This window comes from Gymnoscopelus microlampas (genome assembly GCF_963454915.1).
Source record: "Gymnoscopelus microlampas genome assembly, chromosome: 1".
NCBI lineage: Eukaryota > Metazoa > Chordata > Actinopteri > Myctophiformes > Myctophidae > Gymnoscopelus > Gymnoscopelus microlampas.
Window position 1 is genome coordinate 42,825,659 of NC_139962.1, and position 18,892 is coordinate 42,844,550.

Sequence of the window (18,892 nt, forward strand, 5' to 3'; positions counted from 1 at the left end):
GCCAAAGTGTGATTCATCATATTTGTCCCATGAAAGGGTCTGGTTTCACCCAGTGCAAACAGACATAAATTACTTGTTGTGTTGCGGGGGAATATTATTAATTCATAAATTAAATGTTTGATTTGGTATGCTGTACTGTCTTTGCATTCCAGATAAGATGCATTGTCTGGTTAAACATGGCTGATTTTCATTTAATGTGTGTTAACTACTGGTGATAACTTATGATAGATTGTACATTACACTTATGGCTACATTTATATTTATATTTATATCTATTCATTATTTTAAGTCTATTAAAGGGAAAATTATGACAGGCTGTGTTGCTGGTTATTTGTGTACAGTATCTCTGTCACATCACATGGGTCAGTAGTAGTAGTCAAGCAATGCAGATATTAGGCTCAAAACAGGACATACTGTAAATAGCAGTAGTGTGTGAGGAAAACCTAGGAGGGTACCCTCAAGTGGGCAAAGAAAAACTCACACATTCCTTATTATATCTCAATATAGGTTTCAAAATATTGAAACCTATTGCGGTAGCCTACCCACTAACATACAACCGATCAACTAAATATGGACAAGAATCCCTAATATCAAAAAACTGCTGGTCGTGTTGATGACATACATGGGCATACATTGGCTCCAACGGGACCGATCTCATGCTTAGTATATAATAAGCATGTTCATGTCTCTGAGGGTTGTGTGAGTGGGGGCAGTACAGCGGGGTGTGCTGGAAGAAGCCGTTTCAGTCACACCTATTTCCTTTCATACATGTACAAACTGTGATGACAGGAAGGGGTGTCAATGTGTGAGAATTATATTTGGTTGGACTTAACAGAAAACCCTAAGTAGCTGGCAATTCTGATCTCATATGCTTACAGGCAGGGCAGAAAATAATTTGATAATGTAGAGCTCAGGATCCACAGGGGAAAGGTGTGGCTCCAATGTGGATGTCTGACTTCAGCCTGTGACATTTCATATATAATCGGACATGACTACAAATTTTGGAAAGGTTTCGGAGTCCCATTGACTTCCACTGTAAAATAAAAGTTAAATATTTCACAAAGCATTTAACATGTGGAAAACAAATAGTGGAGGCCACTTCTGTAGCCTACTGGCAGCATGGATACAAAATGTGGTGCTGATCGGACCAGCGATTTGTGAAATTATCTTCTGACACACGCAGAAACCTTCTCATAGACAGCTAGCTTCTTGAAGGGGCACACCGTAAAAAAGACGAGCCCCCCAAAGAAACAAAAAGAACAGAGTGTGTGTACGTTTAAGTCGGGGTTTGGATTTAGATTTTTGTGTAGTCTGTATGGTGGTATGAAAAATCTAAGAAAAGAAGGCCTGCAACTCACTTTTCGATTCTTACAGATCTTCAGGTTAAAAAGGTGTCCGCAGCTCCTCAACAGGGGTGTTAGGCTCACTGAGCTGCTCAAGCAGGGACAGTACTGCCCCATGGCCATCGAGGAGCAGGTAACAGTCATCTATGCTGGTGTCAGAGGTCACCTTGACAAAATGGACCCCAGCAAGATCACAAAGTTCGAGAAGGCTTTCCTTGCACACATCCTCAGCAGCCACCAGGAAATGCTTGCAACAATTAGGGCCGATGGCAAGATCTCTGAAGCGGCAGACGCTAAACTTAAGCAGATTGTGTTGACCTTCCTGTCCAGTTTCGAGTAACTGCTAGCACTTCCAATGTGTCAATACAAAAATGGGTTAAAAAAAAGAATGGTTAAATAAAGGTTTCCACCTTCGCGGTCATTTTACTCACTCCCAGTTTGTCTCCAATACAAACATCTGTTTCCTGAAGAACTCTTCCATATACTGTTCTTTCCTTTGCCCAAAGTGATTTGCCCACATCTTTCCCTTTCTTCTGTTCCATTGCCTGGAACTTCTCTGACATTATCACTCCCATCACCATCCAAGGGAGGCAGGTGGAAATACTGGACACCTACAAGTCATGGCTGACAGTTCCCATCTGATGTCCTGTGGGAGTCCTGACTGCTCCAGACCATACTGAATAACTGCTAGCTTGCATAATATCTTCAGACTAGGACTTAAGTATAAAATATACAGATCAGGCACCTTGTTCACATCCACTGGAATGGGTGTATATCTGTATCCTCCAAAGAGGATGATATGATCTCCCACCATGCAACAGCACATCCTAGACATCCGTGAACATGGGCCTTTCCCCTTGGGCTCGACCTTCTTCCAGGAGAAGGTCTTTGGGTTGAATTTCCACAGATCATTGAAGGTCCGGTAGAGAAGACAGTTGTCGCCACCAAATATGTACAGCTCTCCATTGTAGGCAAAAGCTGAATGACCCCCTCGTCCTTCTGGAAGAAGATGTGCAGAAGGTGCGCTCAGCCAGCAGTTGGTATCTGTGTCAAACACATTGATGTTGTCGTAGTTGATCTCGACCTGGCCTGCTTGGCCCCCAAATACAAACATCTTTGTCCCGATGATGGTGGCAGAGTGACAACCTGAAACAGGTGCCGGAGTGCCTCTGGTGTTAACTAAAGACCAGACCATTGTAAAGGTGTCCAACTTGTAGATGTCATTATTGCATCCAGTCAGCAGGTTTAATCCACCAAAGACATACATAACCTTCCCCAAGACACAGGCTGAGTGGCCACACCTCGCACCTGGAACAGTCCCAGAAACCTTGGGCTTGAACCATCTGTGGGTGTTGACATCAAATGCATAAAGCCCGTTGTGGTACTCCCATGTGTGCATAACTTGCCCCCAGATCGTAACACCCCACCAGATGGTAACCCCTCCCCAGATGTAGATGATATCTTCTATCAGCACAGCTGTGTGGCCGTCGCGCATGTAGGGTACCTCAAGGGGACATTCTCCTCTTCCCGTTGTCACTGGGGGCAGCTTCATCCAGCGCAGAGACACTGTGTTGAAGACTTGCACCTCAATCTGCCCCATTTCATAAAAGTATGGCTCCTTCGCACAGTACCCTCCGAAGGAGTACACCCTGTGCCCCACTGCCAGAGCAGCATTAAGGGCTCTCTTTGGTCCTCCTGTCAGGTGTAGCGTCCAGCGAAACATACATCAGCAACAGTGTCGCTCCAAAAATATCTTTCTTGTTGTGCAAAAAGTAGCACGGTTGCGCGCGCCACCCCTTATCTCTGTAAAGCAAGACAAAGGTCAAGCAAAGCTTCGCCAATCCGCCAAAAGCTGATGGGTTGGCCAATCAGGGAAGCCGATGTCTGTTGTTTCCATTGTGGTCCATTGTACTCAATTCATCATCCTGAGACAATACATGTGTTGTTGTTACATGTCAACAACAACACTAAAACAAGGAACAAGGTCAGAGGAGTTCCCTATGGTGTTATGGCCATGGGCGTCTCTCACTCTGGAGAAGTAGTTACATGGGCACTGATCCTCTGAGTATTTTGAATACCAGACACTCACTGATTACATTGAAATTGCAAACAATTCTACACATTGCCTACTCAAAATTATTTGTTTTTAAATGTGAAGCACCATGAGTTGTGGAGAACGGTATTTTGCTCCTCTGCATGCCTAGTCTGTAGGCTGTTGTGGAAGTGACAATAAAACTTATTCTGACTTCTGACAAAGCCCAGCCATATACAGGTTTTTGACCCAGTATGTCTTGTTTTCTTGGTTGTGGGCAAGCTGATTTGGCCTAAATAGTTCCTGCAGTTCTTTAAACCAGTGGTTCTCAAAGTGGGGTCCACAAGGACCCCCCCCCCCAGGGAGGTCCATGAAGGGTCCTCAACAAAATGAGGAACAGTTTAATAAATGTGACTAATCACTATTATTTCACTGGCTAGAATTGACCCAATGAGAGCATTTTTAAGAATGACTATTCAGATCATATATTTTTCACTCTCCCAACGAGGATCTCCCCTCCTACAGTATAGAAAGGCAAATCTAGTCTTCTCTTATGGGGGTCCCAATATATTCAAATGGGTGTCACAGCATAAATATGTATGGGGTCCTCCTTAGCTGAATTCAGACGGAGGCTAGGTCGTCCTAGTCATATTTCTTTTTTCGAGAACTGCTTTTAAACATTTCTGATGGACAGGCAGCAGGGGTCCACTAGGTGTCGCTGTTTGACCCGGCAGCCCTTTCAGAGAACAACAGTGTGTGGGACTGCAGGACAACAACAAACAGCCCACTTTAGCACAACGCTCGTTAGCCCTACGCGACAATTTGGAAGAAATGTCCAATTACAAAAATGAACGCGCATAAGCTTTTGTGATAAATACTGTCGACCATGTGGTAAGATAATTAGATTTTTAGCTCATGCTTGTTGGATAACGTCAGCTAGCTGGTTAGCTTTAGCCTCAACATTGTGCTTAAACATGTTCCTTTGATGATAACCATAGTCGGAAATATCCAAAATAATCGGAACTCTTTTCCTATGCAGTGTTTAGCAGCATATATGATGTCTACCGCTTTATTTGATGGCAACATGACATTCAGTAAGCTGTATAGCCATCATAGCCATGGCTGTTGTTGTCCCTTCCAGATTGATTGAACCACACCACCCTGCCTCATCATTTGGTGTGGTTGACTTCAGGATAATAAACACTGAGGCGCTATAGTGTTTGATTAGTATTAGTATAGTATTTATTTTTATGTGGCTCCTTGCTTTGATGGCAATTATTAAACACACAGTCAGCAAATAAGCAGCTGGCAGCCTGGCCCAAATCGATATAGCCAGAAGAACTGAACTGTAGCCATATGATATCCTACCAGCACTGAGCCAAATTAGAACAGATTATATGGCCTTGAATGTTTATGGCTGAGCTGTATGGCCTGGTACCTGGTATGTATGTATATATGTGTGTGTGTATATATATATGTATATGTATATGTATATGTATATGTATATGTATGTATGTATGTATGTGTGTGTGTGTGTGTGTATGTATATATATATATATATATATATATATATATATATATATATATATATATATATATATATATATATATATATATATATATATATGTGTGTGTATATATGTCTATCACATATCACACACACAGTCACCTGAGTGTCCTTGTTGTGCCTTGCGTTTTTTCATCCTGTCCCTCCTTCCACAATCCCAGTCACAGCCCCTTCATTATGGACCTTTTCCCACATATTTTTGGTGTATATAAAATACCAACATTGTATGCACGTGTACATACGCTGATGTTCTCTTTTCTTTGCTCTTTTTTGCATTCTCTCTCTTTCTTTTAAAATCTTTTTACGGTTGTATTATTACTATTGTTGTTGTTATTACATATGCTGCTGCATTGTCTGAAGGAAGCCAAACAAAATAAGGTTTACTCTAATGTACCTGTACATAAGATGTAACAATAAAGCACAACCTTGAACCCTGAACAGATGGGTAAATTCAATTGAAGGTAATAACATTATTTGTGTGTGTGTTTCAATTAGATGTTAACTGTACTGGGGATGTCCGTATTGATGCACAGTAACACCTGACCTCAATGAAACACACCCACAACTATATGTTCTTTAAGTTGGCCTGTTGCGCTAACCTCACACTAACCTTTGTCGGACTACTGGACCTCGGAATAATGGGAGGTCAGAATTATGAGTGGACCCTGTACATACTATTTCCTACTTTGGTGTGGACTGCCACATACAATAGTTGCCACACACTAAGGCTCAGTAGGCTACATTGTTTTCCACGCAAGAAATACACAGATGTGGCATTTGCCACACTACATTATTGATCTCCTAACATCAGAACAATGTGATTTATATTTTATATTGTAAATCTGCAACGTTTCCCTTTAAATATTTTGCTGTCTGGCTATGTATCATGTATCCATGTAAGTCAACCTGAAAGTTGCTTCCCATCTCGACTATTAGGACAATTATACTGTACTTGTCCACAGGGTGACTGTATTATAATAATTCTATTTTTTTGTTGTTCCTAGATGTAGCCATTGAAATGGCGTATGATGAGAGACTCGCGATTTTCCGTCAACAACGACTCAACCCTTTTGACCGCGGGGAGGAGGAAGAGGACGATGGTGTCCACGGAGGCGAGACCCCCCCAAAATACGGTAAAGCTCTCTGTAATGCTCCGGAGGCAAATTATCATTAAAAGCATCCTCCTAACTGTAAAACATTACCACACCTTAAGTTCCCTGTTTAGGATCCTTAGTCTTTACAGTTCCTCAAAGCTTTTTATAATCCAGCACACAAGAAAATCAAGAATCAAGGGGGGGGGGTTATTCGTCCCCATACAGGTTCAAGTTGCAGAATGTGGGTGTGACACTTATTACATTGATTTACATTATAATAACTGGTACATTTGCACTGTACCAACTAGCAGTAGTGCTCAGCAGTGAGCCAGAGTAATCTGTTCTTGTTTGTTGGCTGCGGATGTAAATTAGCATCTTCGCTAAATCCGGTGTATTTACATTACATTGATATGTATCGTTCATCAATATGGGGTGTCCCACACATTAAAGTAAAAAGTGTTCATGATTATCTTGCAGCAAAGGGTTTCAAAAAGTAACATAACGGTAATAGCAGAATGGACTGGTATTCTGAGAGCTGCATGTACTTGCTGTTGTTTTTTGCTTGCTGTTTACACACAGCATAGTCAGTAGTAGATTAATGCTGCACACTGTGGATTCATTGATGTCACAGTCACAGATCACGGCTTGTTGCCATACAGAGGCTTTTTGTTTTGTTTCTTTTACAGAGAAGTAATCTTACGTCGTCTGCATTGCCAAATACTTAAGGCAGAATGAGGAAATAACCAAGAGAGCGATTTGGATCAGTTGGGTCAGTTTCTTTCTGAAGGAACACTCAAGCAAAAACTGGTCAGACCCTGTTGTTGCTTTCATGTTCCTTCAGAAAGTGTTTAACCCATTAAGACCGGGAACGCATGTGTCATTTTCAGATTTCTTTGGCTGTTCAAAAAATAACAGATCTACAAGCTCATACCTCAGCACCGAGTGCAGCACTATGAGCTTGTAGATCTGCTATTTTAGAAAAATGGTGTACATTTGGGCAAATCTTTGAATATATATATTTTTAAAGCGAACATTTCTAAAATATGTTGTTCCAGGGACCCCCCCAGAAGCAAATATTTGAGTTACAAATGTTTGCTTTAAATATATGTATATTCAAAGATTTTTACACATTTTCATGATTTTTCAAAAATAGCAGACTTACAAGCTCATAGTGCGGCACTCGGTCCACTGTTTTTGTGTTCTGATAATTTTTCGGCTGATCTAGGACCACTCGTGATATGATATGCATCACTGGAAGTAGAAGTGATCTTGATGTACTGTAACTGAGTCCCTGGATAAGGAGGTTGAAAGTAGCCAAGCAGGAGGAAGTGAGAAGTTAGTGGACGGTAACTACAGTGTAGGCAGTTACTGTATGTAGAACACTTCTCATATTTGAGGATTTGGAAGTCAAATGCCTTGTTGTTAGATCACGACACATCTGACACTGTTCGGAGCTCAGTTCACTGGAGTACTGTACATTGGTGTGGTCTGCCTCCTGTGTCCGAGAAACTGTCATCATGTTTTGTTCTGAGGTGTATGCAGGTAACATAAATTAGAATAATTGTATTTTATGTCATTCATTTGTTGAATGATATATATATATATATGATATGATTACGCTTTGGTAGAAGTTTGGGTTGTGTAATTTCCTTGCAATGATGTAACTCAAAATGTTGCTTCTTCTATAATTCTATAATAATGATGTAACTCAGAATGTTGCTTCTTCTATAATTAGAAGTGCATAATCCAAAATAGTTTAATCATTTACTTACATTGCAAGTGAAACAGGTATCTATTTTAGCACAAAGCAGATGTATAACATCACAAAACCTGACACAGATTTTTTTTTAAATATAAATTTAGTGTTGATTTGACTATTTTAAGATCTGGATCTGCGGATCCAGTCTGTATCGTCTTACTTATTCTGAAGAAGACATTGCTGCCGAAACATCACCTGTGGGCTTTTTGATGCTGCTAGAGTAATCTATCCATTTATTTAAGCAAATATGAATATTAAATATATGCTCTCTACACAACCCAAACCATCAAATTAAATTTGATTATTTATTTTCCCAGTGGCGCATGTACAAGTTTTAATTAGTCCCCTTTGCCTGCCCTGTTGCCTCCATAAATCTGTTATAAAACTTAAGCTTCACTTGTGCTCTCTCTCGCTCTGCGCTGTAGAATAATTATAGAAAAGTCCCTCGTTAGTTCAGAGTTGGCCAGCTAAATGTATTCACATTGAAACATAATATTTGACTCCTTTTCAAATGAATGGCTCAACTTCCAGTTAACCAGTCCTACCAACATAACAGAGATGACATAACAAATAACAGAGAAGTCATAGGTTTCTGTTTTTGCCAGGGTCCATCGTAACTAGGCTCTTAATTGTACCTGAGCAAGACACTGAACTTACTGCCAAGTGCTCCCCCGTTCCACCCGAGTGCACATCACAACCATCTGAGCGGCCATCAGCTGGTTGAAGCTGAAACACATGAGACACAAAGGTCTTCCTTACCTAATTAGTCCCTATAGTGACACCTTTTGGTCAAACGTTGCTAAAGCAAGATGATCTTTATTGTAAAGTGAAAACGTTTTCACTTGTTACCAAGTAGTACCACATGATTAACTGGAATCCCTTTCATCACACAATATATGTGAATTAGCTGCACTGTGATCTATACTGACAGCAGAACTTTCCTGTCTTTTAACACAGAGTTAGGATATATATCACTAGATATGATGAAGACGATCACCTGTGAATCCTCCCAACAGGTCATTTTACTGATCTGTAGTGATTGGTTGAAGTGTAGTGCAGGGCTTGTCATACAGTATGTGAGCATTAACCATGCATGCCTGAACATAAAAGTCAGAGCACAGTGTGTGTTCTTGTAATGAGAACAGTGCTTTGTGCTGCCTTCCTTTTTCCTTAGAGGCCAGACCTGAATTCTTTTCCTCAGAGACCAGAACCCTGAGCTCTGATCGCGCCATGGATCTTGGTCTAGCCGAAGACCACTTCTCAAGACCTGTGGTAAGTAATGTATAAATCCTGTTGTTTAGTTCAACTCAAAATGAGTCAGCAGAAACTATGAAATATAATGTTTCTTATATGTGTGTATGCATTCTTATATATTAACTGTGTGTGTGTGTGTGTGTGTGTGTGTGTGTGTGTGTGTGTGTGTGTGTGTGTGTGTGTGTGTGTGTGTGTGTGTGTGTGTGTGTGTGTGTGTGTGTGTGTGTGTGTGTGTGTGTGTGTGTGTGTGTGTGTGTGTATCATGTTACAGAGATCATTTGTTGCATCCGATATTGAACAGCTGAAGCTGGCCATTGAGGATTGTAAGAGGCTGATCCTGGAGCTGCCTGAACACTCGGAGAGACAGAAAGACACAGTAGTCAAACTCATTCATCTGCGCCTCAAACTGCAAGAGCTCAAGGTAGGAGGATGAGGAGTAAACTGACAGCTGTGAAGAAAAGCACAGAAAGTGGCATGCTAAATTGACTAGTTTAAAATAAGTTGTGAAATTAAGACACATTTGCGTATGTTTCAAAGATATATATCCAGTATCAGGAAGTGGGAAGTGTTTGAGAAAATGTACAGAGCCTGTACACAATGCACACAGCTGCCTTTTTTTTTCAAAATAGAATTTATAGACAAAGCTCAACCTATACAGTATATGGGAGAATGAAAACTCCATGTCCATGTCACTGTGCTTCACAGTCAGGGTTTTCTTATCTTAACGTCATCCATGTCCTCTTTCATGGTGCTCGTTTACTGTGGTTATGTCAATTGTTAAACCCATAAAAACATATTTCACCTAATGATTGCCACACTGATGCTTGATGACCTGCAGTATACATAATTTATAACAGTATACTTGCCCTTTATGCAGTCTGAGGAAGGTCAGTGAGACCGAAACATTGCTGTGGTATTTCTCTGAAGAACATATATTTTTGTTTAACCAATAAAAAGAACATGTGATTCTACTCACATTCAGGATCTTAACAACATGGAATGGTCCAAAACAAAAAAGACTTGGTACTGTGTTTGTGGATGACATTGATCTGCAGTCATCTGACACCAGCTGAACAGTCAGCTGAACAATGTTTCCTTTTGAAACAAAACTAATGAACTGCTTCTCCTGTTACCATGGAGAAACTTGACTGTATCAAACAAGATTAAGAGTCTAAAAGCAGAGCAGTCATCCCCTAGAGTCTGTGCTGCTCCATACACCCACATATGAAGGTTATATTCCATAAGATTTCGTACTGTACTCGTAATTGTCTCCAAAGAAGTAAGCAGTCAATACAATGTTTTTAAACAGCTGCAGCTATGTTAATATATCCAACCTCACCTTTCCCTGCAACATACCATAATTCTGGTACAGCAGCATATTTTTGTAGTGCATATTGTAACAGGTGGTGTAATAGCTTTTTTTTAAGCAACCCTCTCTAAAAAAAATGTGTATTGTCAAAATTCTATGTCAAATTGTTTCAAGTTTGATTGAATCACACCTTCTTAAACCTTGGCACAGGCCTGTCTTTGATCTAGTTGTAGCCTGAGGGTAAGCACAGTGTTACTACTCTCTTTTGTTTAGGGAGTTCCCAAGGGTCCCAAACCATCTGTCTATTTGGTTTGAAATGATTAAATACAGCTTAAAAGAGAGGTCAGGAGAGATGGTACGAGGAGGGAGGTGAAGGTAGAGGCCTTGTTGGCTAAGATGCTACCAGCTTGGCTTGCTTCTGGACCACAATGGAAACAAGCGTTTGGCTTTTTGTGTCATCCAGTTGTTGTGTTTTTCACCTGTTGTACTGCCTGTACTTATAAAGTCAGTAAAGTATTCAATCAATCAAACCCATTCATAAACTTCTGATTCCTATTCTATTCCTCACCTTTCTACATGTAGTGTAAGTTGATGTCTCCGTTCTTTTGTTCCTCAACAGGACCCTGAGGAGGACGAACCCAATCTCAGAGTTCTTTTGGAGCACCGCTTTTCCAAGGAAAAGAGCAAGAGTGTCAAACAGACCTGTGACAAGTGTAGCACCATCATATGGGGCCTTATCCAGACATGGTACACATGTACAGGTGAGAGACACTAAAGCCTAATTCATGCTTGGTGAAAATTAGGTTAAACTGTGACGTTTAGTTTATATCCATAGACTTATGCTAGTAGCGGGGCTCTATAGACCTCAACCGTGAGTTTCCGTCATTTCTTTTTGAGAATCTTGGGGTTGCTAGTGTACCACGATGTGCAAGCATAGTCAAAGTGACATTGACCAATAGCCACTGCCAACATTTCAAGGGCACTTCTATCTCTACGGTGGATATTCTACCTAGAATAATTTATTTGTAAAATGATTAAAAATGTGTCATGCCGGATTTGTCTCTTTTTGTTTTTAATATTGCAGGTTGCTATTACCGTTGCCATAGCAAGTGCATGAACCTAATCACCAAGCCTTGTGTGAGGTCAAAGGTTAGCCACCAGTCCGAGTATGAGCTCAGCATCTGTCCTGAAATAGGACTGGACCGACAAGACTACCGCTGTGCAGAATGTCGCACTCCTGTGTCACTGAGTGAGTGTGCATACATTGTATCTTTGTAGCGATTATGATATCAATTACTTCTTCGATTAATCGAGAATCGCCTGAATAGCCGATCTACATGCTCACAATGCGTCGCGATGAGATGCGTTGTGAGCTTCTAGATCGGCTATTTTCAATACTTAAGAATACGTTTTTAATTTTGTGAAACTTTTCTCCTAGAATGACATGCCCAAAATAGCGATTGATCATTAATTGATTATTATATTTTATTATTTTATTGAATTATCGATTAGCAATTACTTTTTATTATCGATTACATGTATTAGTTTGATTAACTGTTGCACGCTAGTGTACGGTAAAAGCACTTTGGGGAGTAGGAATCTATAGTTAAATATAGTCACAAGGACATGACACTGTCATGATTTTGTTCATGAGGCCATTTGTAATTAAAACAAAACACATTACCATTCCATTGTATTTTAAAGGCGTTTGTAATTAAAACACATTACCCTTCCTTTTGTATTTCCTGTTTTATAATTAGCTTAAATGCTTTGCGGTTGTCATCTCATAGGGGGTGTTCCTTGTGAGGCCAGACAGTGTGACTACACAGGCCAGTATTACTGCAGCACATGTCACTGGAATGACACAGCCATCATCCCAGCACGGGTCATTCACAACTGGGAGTTTGAACCACGCAAGGTACCCTGGATTACCACACTGAATTGGCACAGTGCAATGTGCTTTCACTATTGCATCTGAAAATCTGTTAATCCATTAAGACTGGGAAGTGCGGGAACGCATCGGTGTCATTTTAAGTATTTAAAATAGCAGATATACAAGCTCATAGCACGGCACCGAGTGCAGTGCTATAAACCGAAGAAATCTTAAAATGACACAGATGCGTTCCCCGGTCGTAATGGGTTAAGGAAATGTCCTCTACTAGAGATTGTGTGTGCGCGCACATGCATATGCATGAGCCAGTCAGTATGTGCTCTGACAATCTGTCTGCTGGTCAGGTTTGTCGATCCTCATTTCGTTACTTGGCTCTGATGATGCCGCGACCTGTCCTCAAACTGAAAGAAATCAACCCGCTGCTCTTCAACTTTGTGGAGGAACTGGTGGAGATTAGGGTGAGTAGTAGCCTGACCTTTATTGATGAGGCGGTTATATCAAATATATAACAAAGTATTTTGAGTCTTGAAAGGTTTGGAATGAAAATACTCAAGAGTTTAGACCGATTAAAGCCCACAATTCTGATCATGTGCACTACACTTTCTAGATGTAGTTGACATGTTATTTAAGTGACATGTCGGCCTATCACAAGTAGCTAATTGCCTGATGCCGCATAATCGTCATAATTGCTCTGTGTGTGTGTGTGTGTGTGTGTGTGTGTGTGTGTGTGTGTGTGTGATTTTTACATGGTTGACCACTCTTACAGAAGCTTCGTCAAGATATCCTTTTGATGAAGCCATATTTTATCACTTGTAAGGAAGCAATGGAGGCTCGGCTATTACTGCAGGTCAGCGCCGCTTAAAAATCTATACTTCATACTGCAGTAGCAATCTGATATCCAGTCATATTTCTCATGCCATGACTTATGTGCAGGATTAATGGGAACAGTGCCACCATGTGGAAAATTCATTTATATGTGCTTGATTTGTGTTTGAAGCTTTAACAGTAGTGTCCTCAACGTTTATATGCATTAATATGTGAAATTGTGATGAGAAACCTGTGATGTGGGACATTAACACTTATAAGGTTTATAATCTAAACCGTATAAGTGTTTCTATGTCCCCACATCACAATATTATTTGGAGTAATATCTCACTGATTAACCACCATCAATACGTCTCAACGCGATGTTGCGTTGTGATCTGTAGTAAGGCTGTCCACAGTTTTCAGCAACTTATACACGTACCAAGCTTAGGTTAAACTGGTTGGTGTTCTTGGTTCCACCAAAGTAATCCATCAGTTGCCAGAACATGGCCAGGTACAAAAATATGAAATGATGTATTCACATATCCAGTGCTTGCCTATAGTGTGAACGACTGCTTTCTTTTATTAGTGTCTATGCACAGTGATCTAAACATAGATTATATGTTGTGTTATTATCATATTAGTGTACTGCACACTTTATATTCACATTATGCCCCTCCAAGATACTTCCAACATTAAATCATAGAAGTGAATTTAAGAAACAGTCTGCCCAATCACATCAACATTTATTCATTGTATTTGTAGATTAGAGATTATTGCCAGCAGTGCAGTGTCCCGGCATGAAGGGAGTAGGTGGTATTTCAGTGCTCTTTTCTGTAACTGACTTGTTCTTGAACCACTTGAACCCTAGCATCCCCTTTCTTGGCATGTCATATTAGGTGACAATAGACAAACATTCAGCAAAAATAGATGAACATTAGGCAAAAATAGCCAATCTACAAGCTCATGATGCTGTTGTGATGTCATTTTTTCAGGTTATTTTGTTATTTTCTCAATTTTCTCATTTTGCTTTGCTGCCTAATGTAATTTGCCTTGAAATGTAGCTCTTGTTTCTCACCATCAGTACATGATTTGCAGCTGATGTTTTTCATTCAAGACTTTATAAAACACTTTGACACAATGTACTGTCGAAACACATGATTTATCTGACTCCCTCTGGTCATAATCACGCTTCTGCCATAATGTGCTGTTATGACCAAGGGATCATTGTTGTTGTACATTAAGGCACATTATGATGGATAACATTGATTGTAACAGTTAATAAACAGAACGACAGAATGGCCTTACCTCTAGTGCCACACGTAGGCCAAATTTCCACTTGACCTTTACTCTAGTCGTGCTACCCCCAGGCCACAATGTCAGCTTTGCACACAAGATATCTCATAATCTAATCAGCTTGCAAGATGGACCCTATAGCAGTTTTTTTCAACGTTTGTCAGGCCAAGGACCCCTTAGCTGAGCGAGAGATGAAGCAGGGACCCCCCACTACATTGTATAGAATTATATTGCAGATTAAACTTTTTCATGGATTGCATAGATAGTTTCATTGACTATCATCAGTGTTGATTAGATCAATGTTTTTATTTGGTTTATTTCAGACATTGAACCACTTGAATCCTCAATACTTTGTAAACTTGAAGTTTGGCTCTGAACTTGGTTTGCTTCTTTTTTCCCTCTACACCAAAGCCGATCCACAAGCTCACAAGGCCTCGCTCTGCGAGGTGTTGTGATTTTGGTGACCCCATGACTTCTCTAGCACCAGTGCACCACCCTTTGGGCAACATTTGCTGTTGGACACGTTCTTTAGGGACTTTTTAGACTCTTAGCCTGGCGCAAAATGGTGAAAAACAGTTTAAATTAATTAGCCATAGATATATTGTGGGAAAAAATGTTTAAAAATAAATACTAGAACTTTTTTTTATAAATTAGGCCCCAGCAATTTAGTTACAAGGCTGGAAATAGATACAAGGTTGAAAATGTTTAAGAACCTGTGCCAGGGACAATTATGTACTTGGGTCACGATGTTGGTGGTGGTTGCTGGAATTAACTACTTTTATTAGTTTATTAGTTTATTCAATGATGGGCAGACATCAGAAGAGCTCACATAATTTAGATCATACACTGATACCTGATTTAATAACAACCTTTTAATGAAGGTTATCCTCCCTGTCAACTTGTGCTTTTTAAATGTCATCTACATTGCCATTTCTGTATCTTTAAATTATTTGTTTTTCAGACATCACACTAAAAGTGTTAGTGCTTAGATTCTTTTGTCCAATTACATTTGGTCTTTGCTCGCCGTGTTTTTGTAATGTCACATACAGTATACCATAGCAGATTTTCCCCCTCATCTTATAGTATTCCTTCATCATTTCATGTTGTACACTTTGTGATTCATCATTGTACAAATGTGCTAATCCCATTACTTTTGATGTTGTATGTCCGCAGCTCCATGACCGCCAGCACTTTGTGGAGAATGATGACATGTACTCACTACAAGACTTGATTGACATCTCCAGTGGTAGACTCAGCTGCTCTCTCACCGAGATCCACACCACGTTTGCTAAGCACATCAAATTAGACTGTGAGGTAGGCTTGTTCATGCATAAAACACATAGCATAGTACTGATGAAGTCTCCTCCATAATCTTATTGCCCACATTTCACACTTAACACAGTCTCTTCTTGCATAATGTTGTTTTTCTTCTTGCATAATGTCTTGTTTTGTTGTCAAGTTTATAAGGGTTCTGCTGTCCTGAATAACACTGTGTGTGTGTGTGTGTGTGTGTGTGTGTGTGTGTGTGTGTGTGTGTGTGTGCACGCACATAGCGGTGTCAGGCCAAAGGATTTGTGTGTGAACTGTGTAAGGAGGGCGACATCCTGTTCCCCTTTGACAGTCACACGTCAGTCTGCCATGACTGCTCTGCTGTCTTCCACAGGTTAGCCAATCACATCAATCAAACATTAACCACTTAAACCCTTAGTAAAACTGACCTAGGTCCGCACTGCACTTACTCAGACTGCTTTTTTCCATCTACACCAAACCTCTTTGGCCATAAATAGCCGATCTACAAGCTCACAAACGCGACACGTTGTGAACTTTTGTGTTCCCCCCAGAATATGGATGCTGGGTAGCAGTAGTAACAATTGTTATATTTCTGTATCTCTATCTCTATACCATATTTGTTTTTTTTGTTTGTTTTGTTAGAGATTGTTACTACGACAACTCCACAACTTGTCCCCGATGTGCCCGGATGACAGAGCGCAGGAATGATGATCCATCAGATATGAAGGAAGTGTGAATGGCATGGGAGAGGAGCGTACCTGGTGTTTACTGTGACTACTAGTGGATTTTGCACTTTGCCTAAGGCTTGATTTATACTTTTTTGCGTGCACACTGAAAATAGCAGATATACATTACAAGCATTGTGAGCTTGTAGAACAGCCATTTTCGGTGTGCGACCCCGGCGCGCAACAAAGTAGAAATCAGGCTTAATGTTGCATACCACTCTATCAAGACATTCTGATAAGTGTTCTGACTACAGTGACTAGCTGTCTAGCTATTCTGTACAGTCTCTGTGTTTTGTGGGAGATGTTTCTAAGTGTCTTTATTCCATTTCAGTGCACTAAATAATGGATAGCAGGGTATACTTACAAGCCCATCTGGACATTTTTTTATTTTTAATCCAAGATTTTACTTGATACTCTGAGACTGGTTGTACTAAGTACTATGATGTGTTTATGTGTGTGGTGTATGTATGTCTATTTACTAAAAAATCTAATGTTGCTAAATAAACATAACGGACCTGTACAGAAAAACCAAATACAGATGGTCATTCTGCATGTAATATTTGCCATTGAAAACCTCAACTGTGTCAACTTATAATCAACGTTAAAATCCCCTGAAATGAAAAACTAAAAAGAACTTAAGCTACTCATCGTATTGTACACCAAGGGATTGATACACTATAAATGTCTAATGTATACTAGACTATAAAATTAACATGTTGGTTGTGAGTGACATTTTCACTGTCATCTCTTCGCAAACTGAAGGCATTACACTACGGTGTGGGCTTTTCTCCTCACTAGCTGGTATCACTTACGTCATTTGTTTTTCACCACCATATCGGACGAAATGCCATCAGTAATTTAAAAATCAACATTTTCAACTAGTTTGCAACAAGCCGTGTGATCAAAAACTAATGTTGCCCGCCCGCACCCCCCACCCCATATAATAATCTCTTGCTGGCTAGGACTGTCTCTAATGCTAATTACCCACCCATTTAAGTAACAGATTCCAATACTTATTTTAACTTGTCTAACTTTCATTTCAAGGGATCTTTAACAAAATATACACTCATGTCACCTCCAGGCCTTTAGAACAATATTTGATTTAAATGGGGCATTTGCACTTTTAGCTTGTACTCCCCTGCATGAGTTCATAAATATTCACCCACCAAACTTCGTTGTTTACAATTTTAACAATTTGTTAAATGTAAATAGTCATGGCTAAGAACATACTATCAATGTAGCCTATGCGTCCTAAATTCTTCATTCTAATGAAAGGATTAGAGTTCAGAGTTCATAATGGCAGCCACTGCTCCAAATAGTTAGAATGGGTAAATGTAGACGAATAATTAGCAAATGTACTGTAGCAAATACCCACATAACAATTAAAGGCGATACTATAATAATATTTTATCATTTAATAAAACAAAATATCATGCAATTGAATATAATTTTAATACACTTACTTTTAGTGCAGTGCTTTCCCAATTGATGAGTGAGAAATATGATGCATTCATAATCCATTATTCACACGGTTCACATAAGACTGTCAGCTATAAGTTTGTATGCATTTAGTCCTGTTCCATATTAATGCACTTACCATTACATGTGTATGGTTGTAGACAGCCTGCCTCAAGGTCCAGATTTTTTTTTTTTTCAATAGTGGCAAACATCTTGAATGATACTTTTGGGAACACTGACTTAACATTATTTGTTTTAAAATAATGAGTTGTGTCTGTTATATTTCAGCATGATTAATGGAAGCTTTCTTTGAATAATGATCTTATAAGTTTGTGCTGTCATAATCTGTGGTAGTTGTCAAATCATGTGGACTATTGCATGAATAAAGTGATGTAGATAGACTGAGGAATGGTGTTGAGAGTTGTTTTCAATGTAGACATGATTTATCATATGCAATCAATGTTCCCAAACAGCCTTGGGATTATGATTATTGCAATAAATGCAGCTATCCAAAAGGTTAAATTTCATATTTTTTTTATATACAATATCACTTATTTTGTGCACTAATTTTCCAATGCAGATGCAAATTCTCTAACCCAAAAAAAAACACCTTAACCTTAACCTGGCCTCCCTATTTTGGGCATGTCATACGAGAAAACTTTATTTTTATTTTTATTTTATGTATTTCGCCACACACAAAATAAAAAAAGATCTTAAACTCACGACATGTTGCATTGTGATATGTTGTGAGCTTGTAGATTGGCTATTTTCTGCATGAATACAGGTGTGCCTTAAGATCTTACTAGTTAGAAAATCACTGATGCACAGCATGTTCTCACTAATGTCAGTCAACATCTCTTGACATAGCTACAGGCTCTGTCATAAACTTTGATTTGTGAGACAGAGTTTTGGCCATTTGGGAGGTGACACCAACACATAAAAATCAATGCAGAAGAAAAACTCCTGTGAGAGACAGATTATACTGCCTTATCAGTAGCTTATAGATCATTGGTTCTCAAACATTTTCTTTTCAAGGACCCCCCAAATCGATACTATGTATTTGGCTGTGG

The 18,892-nt window shown here is 39.6% G+C and overlaps 2 protein-coding genes across 3 annotated transcripts; one reads left to right on the forward strand and one right to left on the reverse strand.

Moving 5' to 3' along the window:
* Positions 1 to 1,917: 1,917 nt before the first annotated feature.
* Positions 1,918 to 3,066, reverse strand: LOC311043721 (kelch domain-containing protein 3-like; the record flags this gene model as incomplete). The annotated part of the gene is made up of 1 exon (XM_084055076.1): positions 1,918 to 3,066. The coding sequence occupies one exon, from the start codon at positions 3,064 to 3,066 to the stop codon at positions 1,918 to 1,920; it is 1,149 nt and encodes a 382-aa protein (XP_083911202.1).
* A 1,062-nt stretch (positions 3,067 to 4,128) lies between these two features.
* On the forward strand, positions 4,129 to 18,231 carry def8 (differentially expressed in FDCP 8 homolog). Of its 2 annotated transcripts, XM_084064011.1 has the most exons (12): positions 4,129 to 4,266; positions 5,947 to 6,075; positions 8,970 to 9,067; positions 9,321 to 9,470; positions 10,978 to 11,119; positions 11,443 to 11,607; positions 12,149 to 12,276; positions 12,594 to 12,707; positions 13,016 to 13,096; positions 15,523 to 15,663; positions 15,903 to 16,012; positions 16,282 to 18,231. In XM_084064011.1, exons 2-12 carry the CDS (start codon positions 5,961 to 5,963, stop codon positions 16,373 to 16,375), a joined length of 1,338 nt encoding a protein of 445 aa, XP_083920137.1. In that variant the 5' UTR covers positions 4,129 to 4,266; positions 5,947 to 5,960; the 3' UTR covers positions 16,376 to 18,231. The 2 variants fall into 2 exon arrangements, with proteins under 2 accessions (XP_083920137.1, XP_083920138.1); XM_084064012.1 differs by lacking the exons at positions 4,129 to 4,266; positions 5,947 to 6,075 and adding an exon at positions 7,258 to 7,578.
* Positions 18,232 to 18,892: the final 661 nt, after the last annotated feature.

What these genes read in the sequence shown, in the direction of transcription:
- def8 (XM_084064011.1), top strand. Translation starts at nt 5,961, where the DNA reads ATGGCGTATGATGAGAGACTCGCGATTTTCCGTCAACAACGACTCAAC. An exon ending in TCAAACTGCAAGAGCTCAAG is followed by an intron (nt 9,471 to 10,977) that starts GTAGGAGGATGA and finishes GTTCCTCAACAG; the next exon opens with GACCCTGAGGAGGACGAACC. An exon ending in ACATCAAATTAGACTGTGAG is followed by an intron (nt 15,664 to 15,902) that starts GTAGGCTTGTTC and finishes GCACGCACATAG; the next exon opens with CGGTGTCAGGCCAAAGGATT.